Source organism: Cladophialophora bantiana (genome assembly GCF_000835475.1).
Source record: "Cladophialophora bantiana CBS 173.52 unplaced genomic scaffold supercont1.3, whole genome shotgun sequence".
Lineage (NCBI taxonomy): Eukaryota > Fungi > Ascomycota > Eurotiomycetes > Chaetothyriales > Herpotrichiellaceae > Cladophialophora > Cladophialophora bantiana.
Window position 1 is genome coordinate 268,428 of NW_015971577.1, and position 13,484 is coordinate 281,911.

Genomic DNA, 13,484 nt, shown 5'->3' on the forward strand with positions numbered 1-13,484 from the left:
TCGTCTTGAAGCTTTGTCAAGGATGAATCTTCTCACCTTCCAGGCATATTTATAACGAAAGCCTGCAGACACCACTTCAAGACACGGATTCAACAAACACTGACTGTACCGGGGGAGCGCCAAGATTCAGTTTTTGAAGACGAATCTCATGTCATGGCAACAGGCCTCGAACGGCCGGAGACACGGCGGGAAGGATAAGAGTTTATTCTAGTTCTTGTCCTGACAGACACGGAACGGAGCATGGACAATCTGACATGTGATAGCAACGACGCTATATCGCCATATGGAGAAGACAAGACATCACGATTCTCCGCACCGTCCCATTCCATCCATGATTTCCATTTTCTCCAAGTCCCAGCACCGTCCCAGCGTTGTCTCAATGCAGCAATAGCTACAAGCCAGGTCTCGTCCCCCTAGCAGGCCCTTGGATTGTGATTCCTCATAGGCGAAGACACCATTTTGGAAATCTCCGGCTTGCGGGGTGAACTGTGTCTAGCAGACTTAGATCCCTGTATTTGAAACTTTTCGTCGTCGTCCGTCCAAGGACCAGATACAATGTGACACGAGGATATCTAGGTATGCTTTCGTTTAAGAAGGCCTTGCAATTACTTGCGTCCTCGCCAATGCAAGAACCAAGATATCTATCGAGTTTGTCTTTTTGCGCAAGCCCGGTTCTCAATTCCGTGTAATGCCACCGAGAAAGACCCGAAAAGAGACAGACAGAGAGAGAGAGGGAGAGGAAAAAGGAAAGCCCGAGCGGGGAGTAATACATCATCCATCGTCGTACTCCAGTAATACTCCTTCTTCCCTGCAAGCTGGCCAGAGAGATTCCGTTCCGTGCCCTGAAGTTGTATGTGGTATGTCCAACACGCATGTACAGAATTCCAATTGCCCATTCCCCATACAAATGAACCCCCGGAATTGTGGAAAGTACCAAATAGAAGAGCCTTCGTCGAGACCGTCGACTAGCTGAAAAACAAAACTCAGACATGGCTTTTCTTGTCCATGTCCAGCACCCACGTCCACGTCAATGTATCCATCCAGGCCCAAACAACATCACACTCTGAGGCGCAGATCATTCTCAGAGTCGATATCATCACCTTCGGAGCTCAACTCCGGCGTCATGACACCTCGGTGAGCGTCAACTTCATCCTCGGCCCCGCTCAGGGAGTCCATTCCGATCCCACTGTCATATCGCCTTCTTCCGCGGGGTTTCTTCAGAATGCCGACACTAGGAAAGCCCAATGCTGAAGGCAGAGTCACCGACGAGCGGCGACGGTGTTTCTTGCCCCGGGACAATTCCACTCTGCCCTCGACGTGATCGTCCGCATCGTCCGTGTCGCCTTCGCCATCCCGATCCGTGTTCTCGACTTCCGAGAACTCGGAGAATCTGACCACGCTGGCCGGCGTCATCGGCCCTTCTCCGACTATCTCGTCGCTCCGCATGTCATCGCTCTCCAGTTCCCAGTTCGCATGCCGTACTTTCGCGCCCCGGATGTACTTCTTGATATCCTTGTCAAATTGCACGTTAGTTCTGAGCTGGCCACGATACATGCTCTGAAGGATTTCAGAGCAGAGGGCGAATTCAGTTTTCCATCTCGATTCGAGATTAGTGTTCGTTTTCTCGAGTCTTTGGATCCTAGCATTCAGGGCCTCAACTTCTTCTTCGCGCTCACGCTGCGAAACAGAACACCGGGCCTCCAGTGTCTCCAGCTGCTCCTTGACGTCTTCCGCGTACTGGCGAGCTGTGGACAAGGCAGATTCAAGTTCGTTGATCTGCCTCAGCCTCTCAACAGCAGAGTCCTCGGCTGCTCTTCTTCCACGGGTTTCGGCTGCAACTTTAGCGCCCATATCTGAAAGCCGTTGCGTGAATTCTGCAGTTGTGGCGGCTCTCACGTCCTGAAGACGCGATGCTTGTTCTCCTTCGATCAATTCGACCAAGGTTTCGAGGCGTTTGACTTCTAGTCGGTACTTCTCGATGGCGGCAATGAGACATTGGTTGTTGGCCTCATGCTCTTTGGCCTCCCGCTCGAGGGCCTGGGCCCGCATGCGCTGTTCAAGCATCTCTTCGGCATTCTTGTCAATCAAATCCTCTAATTCTTTGATTCTGTTGTTCGCTTTCTCTGCTGCAACAAGTGCATGGTCGAAGTTTCCCCTCAAAGAGCGCTGTTGTTCCCGCATGGACTTCAACTCTGCTTCACGGTCACGGACCCGAGTCGCAACTGCCTTTAGTTTTGCGAGCATTTCGGGCATCAGGCGAGTATAATCGAAGGACATGACTATTTCTCCGGGGACGACCCGTTCGAGTTCGAAACGCATGCTACGGAAGTGAGTCTTGATGGCAGCGATACAATCATTGGCGTCATCGTTGTTGCAAGGGAAGCCGAGGGATTTGATTTCGTTCGTCATCGCTTGCAGCGCCCGTTCTGCGGCTTCAGCTCGATTGATGGTGGCGCTAAGTTCTTTCGATAGCTCGTGAGTAGGAATCTCAGGAGGATCAGGCACTGTCTGTGGTGCATCAGAAGAACGGGCTGGCGAGTCTTCAAAGTGGATGATGTTTCTCGAAGAACCCTGGCTGGACCGGAAGAGAGCTTGCTTTTCTTGTCGTGCAGACCTGAGCTCCACTTCCACGATGACATCGTCCTCGGCGTCAGTAGGTTCATGCTCGTTAGAGACTGGATCATCCTCGTAGATGTGAAAGCCATCATTATCACCACAAAAATGTGGCGAACTGCTGCCGAGTCCGGAATCGTCGTCGTTAGATCTCTGGGTCAACTCTGCAACTTCAGCTTCCAACTGCATGATTCGTTCCTGGCTTCCAAGAGGATCACATTGCAAGAGGGAGGCTTCACGGAGCCTAGAAGCATCCAATTCGTCCTTGAGGGTCTGCAATTCCTTGTTCTTCTGGTAAAGCTGGCGTTGTAGTTCAGTCTTGGACTTCCTCTCTGCATGATACCGATTCATCTCGTCACTCAACCCATATCGCCTAATCCTTCTGATGGTCCTTGCGTCGAGGACTTCACGGAATGGGGTAAATTGGACTTCGTCGTGGTCTTGATACCTGGTGATGGCTGGAGTGGAGACTCGTCTGAACTTTGGGGTTTTCAGGGAAGCTTTGCCCACGGCGGGTGTAAGACCAGTCGTTCCACGAGACAGGAGTGGTTCAGAAAAGCGAGCTCTTTTTTGAGGTCTTTTTCTGGACGGAGTTGTTGCCTGTGTTGTTGGTTTCATGGGAGAGATGGCAGCGCTTGATCTCTTGGATCGCCGAACTGGAATGGTATCTGCAGAGTTGTTGTCGGCCATGATGGTGTTCTAGCGGGATCATGCAATAGTGGTAACAAAACAAGTAATCAACCTGTTGAAAAAGACTCAAACTTGTAGAAGCAAGAAAAGGTCGATGTGGTCGGGAAAGCGGTTGCACATAAACAAACGGCGACCGGAAAAGGCAGTGGGTCAACAGATTTCCCAAAGCGGCTTAGAGTGACTGCCTGCACGCCAAGACGAGGCTGTCTAAGCCCAACGCGTGAAGCGTGTTTCAACATCTGCTGAACGACTTTGCATCATTGGTCTTGGACTACCCGCGCCATAAACGGCAGTTTGGGGCCTCGTTGAGCTATCAAAGACAATGACCTCACCTAGACGGCAATCCCTGTGCTTGTCTTTGCTTGATGGGGCATCGCTTAGCCCTTCGATTAGGATATGATGCCACCGCCGCCTCAGACTCTCATGGGGGTTCCTTATGAATGCATATGAGGGGACTCAAATGTCCGTTCCTCCTGGCAACAAAGAAAGGACGGTGGCTTGCCAGTTATGCTGAATCAGTCTACCGAGACTTGACTCAGCCTTGCGGCAGATCCCACATCTGAGAAGGGCAACAGCTCACGTGTTGCCCGCCGTGTCGCCGAAGCGAGCGATTGTGTCTCTGCTTTGACTGCAATTGTAGGAAATTATCATGGTATAGCCTTTTCGATAAGAAGAATAGAATAGCTGTTCCAAAGACAGGCGATGGAATTGTTGCTGATACTTTTTGCCCGCCCTCCAAATAAACCATACATCCGTTGTCCAAGCATAGATATATATGTCGAGTAGCCTATGCTCTCCTCACCGTGATGCTTTAGTACATCGGAGAGACGAGAACCAGCGCAATCGCAAATGTAGTAGGAGTTACTCCATTGCGAGAATGTCAAAGAGTTATGAAAGAACTCAAGTTGCGCAACAGTTGGTGGTGATAGTTTGAAGGCGAATGCGATTGACGTCACTGACACCTTCCAGCCTCGTCAGTCGCTGGAATAAATTCTTTTCGGTAAACACTGACTTTGCCTGCGATCTAAGCCCTTATTTCTCGACCACGAAGCCCTCCTCTCGAACAAGGCTGTAGCACAGCCTGTCATGATGGGAGACTTTTCGTCCCCTGATCGGTCGTCGCAAACCTCCCACCATTCTCAATATCGCCTGCGCGTCACAGCTGGCCCATCCTACGATTCCGCCACCCATAAAGTCATCCCTGTCAACGCCCCCGAAACCCTCACGTTCGAAACCTCTTCCATAATCCTGTCTGTATGTGTTCGCATTCGGCATTTTACAGGCTTCCCGCCGTCCTCACCCGTCACTGCAGAGAAATACTTCACCTCGGACCTCCATAAATATGATCAGTACAGCATATCTTTCAGCTTCGTCCCTAAGCAGGATATTCCCGGTGAAGAGCTGGTGTTTGGGAATGACTTTGATAGACCTATAAGAGACAGGTTGCCACCGGGCTTCAATCAGGCATTTAGGATTGTGAAATGGTGGATTGACCCAGGGTTGGACGGAGATGTTTACGCCGATAGACCGTACTTGTATGGCCCAGCCTTGAGTAGTTGGAATATCTTGAGGATAGGGGATGAAGTCATTCCGAAGGAACAACTTCTCTCCTCGTCTTCTTCATCGGATGTGGAAGATCTGGAAGATGAAAATCACGCATGGAAGATCCCTCAAGAACATACCCAGAATTTCCACGACGCTATTGTCGAAGAAGGCGGTGAAGGCACAGGTCTCACTCTTCGCTCCGAAGCCAACATCCCCGCAGACCCCCCTGGCCGGCAAAAGTATTTCCTCAACCGCACAAACCTTTCGTCGTTTACCTTCGAGCGAGGTCGCCTCTACCAATCCGACTTTGGCAACCCGTACTTGGACTTCAACGACTTCTCCCTCAAGTTACCCGGCTTCTCATTGAATGTGATTCAGTACGTCGACTCCAAGACGCACGAACTGCGGTATACTCTGAAGAATAAGCGGAGCGGGGAAGTTTACGGTGTCGTGGTGTTTACATTGCTGTTCGGAGAAGAGCTGCAAGGAGTGGCAACAGAATATGGCCTTGAGAACAAGGATAGCGCAGAGGGGAAGGGTGACCGTGACGGGGAGAGGGAAAACATACCGTCTGATGAAGACGATGTCGATTGAGTTACATGTGGACAGAGCGCCTGACGCAAGCGAACAAGGTAGATGGTTGATACCCAATGATAGAGAGCATGTTGTCTATCATCAATAACACGACATTCCACTCTACAAACACCACGAAGTCTAGGAAACAAGATCGGCCGTCTGCATGTTGAGTTTTTTTTGTCTTTTCATTTGTGCACAGTGTGCATGCTATCTTATCTTTTCTCCAGCATTGAGCTGGGCGCGATCTCTTATCCATTCCGTGCCCGCGCACGTATCTCACGACAACAGCGACAACGACCTCTTCGCGGGCGACCGCCCACTCCACCATACCCACCACCGCCCATCAGAGCGTGATGCTGCTGACACGGTCCTCCAGCTCGATGTCTCGCTGGCCGGGGCGCCCGCCCATGCCAGCGTGCCAGTCCTCGGGGATCTGGCCGGGGCGTGTCCTCATCCCCAGTTCGCCCTTGGCCACCTTTGTGACCAAGAGACAGCCGCTGACAAGGCAGGCGGCGACGGCGAAGCCCACGAGGGCGACGAAGGACCAAGCGAACGCGTTGTCCAAGGCGGTGATCGACGCCGCAAAGAGCGCCGGCGTCACCTTGCTGTCGACAAAGGTGTAGCCGAGGAGGAGGACCAGGGCGTTGTCGGCAGTGGCTGGGTAGGCGCTGTCGTTGGCTTGTTCCAGTAAGGCGAACTGCGCACGGGGACCGACGTGCATGAAAATGTTGCCCGTGATTGTCAGGGAGACAGCGGCGCCGAGGTACATCGCAAACAGCACGAATGCACGGTTGTGGAGCGGGTGCTTCTGGCGCGCGTCCTGGGCGCCTCTCACGAATGGCGATTGAAGCAAGTCCATGAGCTGATGGGCCATTGACAAGGTAATCGTCGACCAGAAGCCGATGCAAGCAAGAGAGAATTCTTTTGCGACGGTTGGAAGGCCGTCTGAAGCCGGGAACACGGAGGGCATGTTGATATAGAGCAGGACGGTGCCGGCGAGAAGGAAGACCGATGAGATGACGCTCCAGAAGCTGTAGCTTGGGACCGCTGGGTAACGGGTGATCAAGCCGCCGCCGATGTACACTGGGATGAGCAAGACCGGGATCAAGTATGGACCGGTGGTGGTGAACAAGAGGTAGAACGCCGTTGTGACTGCTGAAGGCTGAGGACGCGTGAACATCTGATAGAGCGCAGTGTAGGGGATCGCGGTCTGGAAGATGGCAGCAGTCAAAAAAATGAGCACGAAAAGCGCCATGGTCTTGAAGTGTCGCAGATACTCCACAGGGAACAGCCGAGTCGACGGTGAATTGAAGATCTTGTAGGCTTGCTGAAGGATAAGCAAGACCACCAAGATGATGCCGACGATCAAGGGAACGTAAAGGTGTCCATTTGTCCAGGGGTTCAAGGTGCCGGTGAAGTTGAATGTGATCAACAGAGTGATGATGCCGAAGAAACTAAGCAAACCACCTAGGGTGTCGGTACAGTTGAGGCGATGGTTCCAGTTGAATACCGGTCCGCAAGCCCAGGGCGCATTCGCAGCAAGCTCAACCTCTGTCGGAAGGAGGTGGAACAGGAAAGCCAAGACCAGGGTGAGAAGGACGAAGGCGGTGTAGAATCCCCAGGACCAGTTCTTGTCTCGATGAGCAAAGATAGAGCCGAAGATGGGACCAATGATCAGACCCAAAGTCGAACTGACGGAGAGGAAGAAGTCACGTCGAACTTTGTCTGCGAAACTGCTCTTGTGTTCCAAGAAGACCAGGGTACCGAAATGTTGACCTGCCAGACCCACACCGAGAAGGATTCGAGTGAAGAAGAGAAACGCCATGTTTGGGGCAAAGCCTGGAGAGATGATGGCGGTCAAGACAATGAGAGCGAACACCGTGTAAATCATCTTGAAAGGGACGACGACGTAGAGATGGCCTGCAATGAGAGCTGTGGCAGCCGCTCCGATGGCTGGACCCGCGATGAGCCACTGAAAGCCTTGGACGTTGAGGTCGTAGATCATGGCCGGGATCATAACGGGCATCATGCTCTCGGTGACCATGGTGATGAGATTGACAAAGGCTAAAAGCAAGGCTGTTGCTACCCATTTGCTAGTGGTGGTGTTGTCGATATTGATGTTTCCTCCTCGTCCAACGTTCATTTCTGGCTCAAATAGGTTTCGAGCGAATTGCGACGCCGCCGACCAGACTGTGGCCTGGTAGTAACCACTCGAGTCGCCGAAGATAGCATTGGTGGACACGTTGGTGGGCTCAGGCTCGACGAAGACCTCTTCGACGGTAAAGCTGGTATCGACTCGGATGACGCCTTCTGGGGGAGTCGGTGGCCTCGCGTCGGACCAGCCGCCACCCATGATGGTGGTGGTACCAGGCATGATGGAATCAGAGGAGTTGTAGGCAGAGTGAGGCTGGAAGCTGGGAGGGCGGCTGGAGAGATGGCCGAAGCTGGGTGGAGGAGATGGATCCGAGCGGTGATGAGAGTGAGAGGAAGAATGAGAAGAGAAGTGAGAGCGAGAGCGCCGAGACCAGCGTCGAGTGGGATAATTGACAGACATGGTTGCGCGGTTGATGGCTGAACGCTCCTCTGCAATGACTTTCTAGACTTTGGCGGGTCGGTCGAGGGCGAAGTGCGATGCGATGCTGTGATATATGTCTATATCTATCTCTCTGTCAGTCCTCACACTGCGCTCAACAGATCGCTCTCACCACTGAACGCGGATTTCTAAGAACAAGTGTGTCTGTCCTCCGGCGTCTGCAGGTGAGCTATGAACCTTGACGATGTTGCTATCAGCGGTATCGATCACAGAAAGAAGACAAGAAGGGGACGATGTCGATGGAACAAGGGGTAATGGGAGAAGGGACAAGGAAGAACAGGACGAGACAAGGTGAAGGATTTTTCAAAGCCTGTTCTTCTCTTCTGTTTTCCCTTCATTTCACATCTCACTGTCCATCTCTCACTCGATTCCATCTCAACAAGCCGACGGGCAGCCGACTCTGCGAGCAGTTGCCGGCAAACGGTCTGAGCAATGCCTCCCACGGTCTTCCCCAAGTAAAGCCAAGTCGAGATTCCTCTCATTTGGAGGACTAGCTTTGTTGTGTGCCTGTTGTTGTTCAATCTGGCCGCCAAGCAGCACCCGTGGGAGAGAGACTATCATGCTCAAGCCCTAATCCAGATCCCGATCCTGATCCTGGAGCTCACAGATAATTGGCATGTTGGAGCTGTGATGGTGGTTTCGCATGTGTCCGACTAGAATCAGCCTCACCATTGCCCAGAGTCATTGTTCTGCATCATATTCATCATCTGATCCCAGCCATCTACAGCTGGAGACATCCCAGAAGCATACGCACTGGTGGCGGAGATGAAAAACGCGTGCATCGTCTCACTTTGTGATGGAAGACAAGCTGAAGCTGTCAAAGGAAAGACGTCGTCCCTCGGCATTTGGCTTGTCAAGGTGTCTATCCACTTGTCTGTCAGACGCACCGTCTTTTGCTTGCCGCCTGTCAGAGCTGCAACGCTCAGGGCCCCCAAAGCCCCTTACGCAAGCAACCATCTTTCTGGTACAGACCATTCGTATGCCGAGTACGCTGCTAACATCCAGATTATACCGACAAGCACAGACGGCCTCACTTGCAAGCGTACGGGGGATAGAGGGAGGACATGGTGGGCCTGTCAAGGACTGCAAAGCCCAGTCGACTACCTTCTCAGTTCCAGAGATGCTTCTCCTCTGAAATGGATTTGCTGCCAAATTGCGAATGAAACAGGGCACTAATCGTAGCCTGTTCCGTCCAATGAGGTGGAATCGGGCAGCATGTGGAGGATTGCGGCTAGAGCAATGTCCATATAACCATATACGTTACTTCTGTCCCTGACTCAATCGCATTTGCGGATCACTCACCTCAGCCTTGTCTCGTCCAGTTTGTTTAGAACCAGTTCTAGACATGCAAGGTTGATTCCCGAGACAGCAAGCGTGTGGTGGTCTAAATATTGCAGAGAGAAAACACCAGGCCGCATGTCCTCATTCCCCTGGCTTTGGCTGCAGCGAAGCCATGCCTGTTGGACGTTATTATAGTTTATATCAGACCTCTGTTCGCCTTGATCATAACCTGCCTCACCCAATGTAACCTACTTTGCGGCTTTTCAGCCTCACATCAAGCCTCGACATGCCTGAGCACGCCGGCTTGACTGAATTTTACCGGGGTGAGAACCCCACCCACGAGTAGGCTTCCTTTGAGACCTCATCCGCAGTTCACTGTTCATACGCATGCAGTGTCGTTGCCGTTCACGGATTGCAAGGGTCACGCTTTCAAGACATGGACGGTCAAAGGGGACAGGGAGATTCTGACTAGGAGACCCAGAATTGCTACCGGTACATTTGAAGCAAGCCCGAATTCTGACCTACGGCTACATCGCCGCTGTCACAGCAATACTTAGCAAGGCCTCGTCGGACACCATTCTCCAATACGCACACACCTTGGCTGCCGAGCTAGTTGCTGATCGACAGGTGTGAAGGTTTATCCTCTTTTGGAAACATTCCTTGGGGATACCAATAATGGTTCCGCAGCTGGATGGGAGTACTCGGAGGCCTATCATGTTTGTCTGCCATTCCCTACGGGGCATGATCGTAATGAGGGTAAGATCGAAGGCCCCAGAGAATCCCTTTTGTTTGCCTAGTAAAGAAACGTGTTTTGGTTGGGCCATCCTCTCCTCTCAAAGCCGAACCTCCAAATCGACTGAAGAACTTTATTCCATCGATGTCCCTCCCTTAGGTCTGTTGTTCTTTGGGACGCCGCACGATGGTAGTGACAAAGACGTGCTCGCATCCTACGGCCGACTCCTTGTGGACAAATTGACCCCTGCAAAGCTCTGCGATACTGACAGTCAGCTCCTCGACGCGCTCAGACAAAACTCGGAGACCTTGATATATCACCAATATGTTTGTCCCTATGATGAAGCGGCTTCGCATATTTTTCTTGTGGGAACAAGAGAAGACAAATCTTGGAGGCAAATATGACTACGTATGTGACTTCCCACGTCAGACCGGCATGCTCGCAACCATAACCAAAGTGTGGATGTTGATAGCGTATAGATTGGACACGAATCTTCGGCCGCCACAATTCTCGATGACACAGAGCGGTGTGGCCTCCCATGTGATCCTAGAAACATGTGTCGATTCGAAGGTCGAACTTTGCCTGAACGAGGGCGTTGTTATGCACCGGTGCGGTATGCTTCGGAGGCTGAGTCTGTGATTGCAGGACGATGGGTTGAGGCAGATGCCAAGTTGAACACCATGCGCACAAATCAAGCCGCAGAGTTGTTGAGGGATTACACATGAATATGTGTAGGTCGAAAGGTAGAAGACTATGTTTGACATTTGAGGCGATACTAGCACCGTAGTTCTACCTTGCAACCTTCAGTGACGGACATCCTGAGGGCCATTGTTTTTCCACCCCAGGAGGCTCAATTACCTCATTCGGAGGTGGCTTGATGACCGGAAATCTCCGCACAATTGTAGGGCTGCTTCGGTCATGGCGACACAAGACGACGTAAATCGACGGCGAGCTCACGTGGGCGCTCACCCGCCCGGCGCCGCTTTTAAGTATCGCTCACCTCCCACTCCAGGACGTCATATTAAAAGCTACCGAGGGAAGTTGAACCTATGATGCCGCCGTATAAGTCTATCAAGCCATGCGCGCCATCGCTGTGAATTTACAGAATCTCTGGATAACGAGTGACTCGTTGTAGCCCACCTGCCGCGTCTGTGACTGCGTCTAATCATACATCATCTCCTTCCTGCCCGGCCTCCTTACCAATATGCCCGTAATAGTATGCACAATATCCTCTCTTACTTCAAACTTATTTAACAGTAGGAGCCTGAGCCGTCTGAACGGCTGGAGTTTGGACAGTAGGAGTCTGAGCGGTAGGAGTCTGGTATCGTAGGATTGCAGCAGTGACGGTACCACCCACTCCAATAATCACCACACCAAATGCCTTCGTAATGATTAGAAAGTAGTATTTAGTAATACGAAGATCACTTACAGCGAAGAGCATTCGAAACAAAAATCGATTCTCAAATTTGTCCATTCTCGACTCCATGCTTGTATTGAGGACCTTGATCTGCGCAGAGATGGTTTCACTGAAAAATTTCATCTCCGTGGTAATGCTGTGACCGAGGTGTTTCATCTCTGATTTCGTCGCCGTCAACTCTGATTTTATCATCATTAAATCTGAGTGAAACTGGTTGACCTTGTCCTCGAGAGGTAGGCTGACAGAGGTAGAAGTGGTGTCTCTATCACTATAGAGCGAACCTATAGACCTGTTAACGGCTTTGCGATCGTAGCAGAGTGATGTGCCTTACGTGTCACTGTCTGGAAGGTACGGCTTTGGGATATGCATAATGGAGAGATATTCTTTGTTGAATGTGTAACTTGTTGGAGAATGCTGGGGTGTCTAAGGCGGAAGGCTTGACGCAGCATTTTTGAGGATAATATCTGAAGAGGATTTTGAAGTGGCGTCGGGTCGGGTGAGGGTGAGTGTAAAAGTGAGGGTGAGTACAAAGGTGAAGTGAGGGTGGGTGCAAAGGTAAAGGTGAGGAAGGCGAGCTCCGGGAAGGAGAGGGGGGGGGGGGGGGGTTGTTACAACCTTTTTATCCAAGACGGCAGGCGGGATTGAGCACAGTGCAGCAGCCATCACCCACGTCCAAAGGGGGGGTGAGCTGGCCGTGGATTTACCTTCTCTTGGCTATCTAGCTATTCGCCTTGACTCATGCTGGGGCTACCATCTGATGGAAAATAGATACTTCGGAGACATATCTCCACCATGATCTCGGCCATCGTCTGGCTATCATGAGCACTCGAAGCACGCACGGCAGTCTGTACGCCGATACCATAACCACACGGGAGATCCCATTTCAGCGAATTGCCAAAAGGAGTCTGGCGAGCACAAAGACACAGTGGACCTGGTCCACTTATTTGCTTTTCTGCATTTTGAGTGTATCCTGGAGCGGATCTTTCGCCCATCGGGGCATAATCTGTCAAATACTACCCCAGATCCGGAGCTGGTACTCTCGTTACCCTCAATTCCTTCGTGCGGACGCACCGTGCGATGAAGAAGCTCGTATCAGATTTCGCCGCGTTGTCCGAGTATTGTGTGACCATTCGCTCGTCGAACATCATCTAGGCAAGGAAACATGCTCCCTTCGCCTGTTGTTCATCGCGGGGCTTCAGATCGATTGCCTCGGGAAGTGCAAAGAGTTCTCAGCGCCCGAAGGCGAATTCTGGGTGAGGAGCACGCATATACCATGTGGTCAGTAAATGAACTTTCGAAGGTGATCTGTGAGAGAAACCGCGGTCTCGAAGCAGCGGAATGCTGGAGGCGATCCTCGAGGTTGTCACCCGTACTCTGGGCGACAATCATGTTGACATGGCCTTGACTCGGTCCAACCTCGCCCGTGCTTCTGTACTTTGCGAACGGTGGGATGAGGCCGAAACCCTGCTCGTCATTCTGGTCAAATCCAGACCGTCAGACCATCCAGGGCCTCGTGCACGTGCGAATCCGAATGGGTAGGTTGGCTGAGCCCGAAGCAGGGTGCATCGCGCTCTTCGACATGATGGAAGACGAAGAGCTGCAGGCAGGCATATATGGCGCCGGGTCGCCCTCGAGCTCTGGATATTTACGAGCAAATGATTGAGATTTACCACTTGCAGAACCGTACTGCAGAATTGCAGGCGCTGAGCTTGAATGGGCCAGCCGCGAAAGTCCCTTTGGCAAGGGAGCGGTTCGATATCCTGCTGATCCAGGAAATTCTTAGATGGGAGAGTGAGCTTGATCGACTGACGAATATGGACGTGTGAATGGGGTGGTGCTCATCTCGAAATGTGCCTTATGTACCGTGTACCCCCAGAACGCCTCACTTTTGTGTATGGAATACACTTTTGCGCCCTGGTTGAAGTGGAGAACCCTCCTTCGTATTCTGCATGACCCGTCGATAAAGCGACTGCAAGACCGGCGTCGGTGAAAGGCAAACTACAGACGGGCGATCCTTGATCAATAGGCGCAACACG

At 51.9% G+C, this 13,484-nt stretch overlaps 6 protein-coding genes across 6 annotated transcripts; 3 read left to right on the forward strand and 3 right to left on the reverse strand.

Moving 5' to 3' along the window:
- Positions 1–1,056: 1,056 nt before the first annotated feature.
- Positions 1,057–3,303, reverse strand: Z519_02004 (uncharacterized protein; the record flags this gene model as incomplete). Its single annotated transcript, XM_016759761.1, has 1 exon — positions 1,057–3,303. One exon carries the CDS (start codon positions 3,301–3,303, stop codon positions 1,057–1,059), a length of 2,247 nt encoding a protein of 748 aa, XP_016623282.1.
- Positions 3,304–4,392: 1,089 nt separating this feature from the next.
- Positions 4,393–5,442, forward strand: Z519_02005 (uncharacterized protein; the record flags this gene model as incomplete). Its single annotated transcript, XM_016759762.1, has 1 exon — positions 4,393–5,442. One exon carries the CDS (start codon positions 4,393–4,395, stop codon positions 5,440–5,442), a length of 1,050 nt encoding a protein of 349 aa, XP_016623283.1.
- Positions 5,443–5,767: 325 nt separating this feature from the next.
- Positions 5,768–7,798, reverse strand: Z519_02006 (uncharacterized protein; the record flags this gene model as incomplete). The annotated part of the gene is made up of 1 exon (XM_016759763.1): positions 5,768–7,798. One exon carries the CDS (start codon positions 7,796–7,798, stop codon positions 5,768–5,770), a length of 2,031 nt encoding a protein of 676 aa, XP_016623284.1.
- A 2,557-nt stretch (positions 7,799–10,355) lies between these two features.
- On the forward strand, positions 10,356–10,756 carry Z519_02007 (uncharacterized protein; the record flags this gene model as incomplete). The annotated part of the gene is made up of 2 exons (XM_016759764.1): positions 10,356–10,439; positions 10,511–10,756. 2 exons carry the CDS (start codon positions 10,356–10,358, stop codon positions 10,754–10,756), a joined length of 330 nt encoding a protein of 109 aa, XP_016623285.1.
- Positions 10,757–11,277: 521 nt separating this feature from the next.
- Z519_02008 (uncharacterized protein) lies at positions 11,278–11,604 on the reverse strand (the record flags this gene model as incomplete). The annotated part of the gene is made up of 2 exons (XM_016759765.1): positions 11,278–11,412; positions 11,461–11,604. 2 exons carry the CDS (start codon positions 11,602–11,604, stop codon positions 11,278–11,280), a joined length of 279 nt encoding a protein of 92 aa, XP_016623286.1.
- A 1,457-nt stretch (positions 11,605–13,061) lies between these two features.
- Z519_02009 (uncharacterized protein) lies at positions 13,062–13,274 on the forward strand (the record flags this gene model as incomplete). Its single annotated transcript, XM_016759766.1, has 1 exon — positions 13,062–13,274. One exon carries the CDS (start codon positions 13,062–13,064, stop codon positions 13,272–13,274), a length of 213 nt encoding a protein of 70 aa, XP_016623287.1.
- Positions 13,275–13,484: the final 210 nt, after the last annotated feature.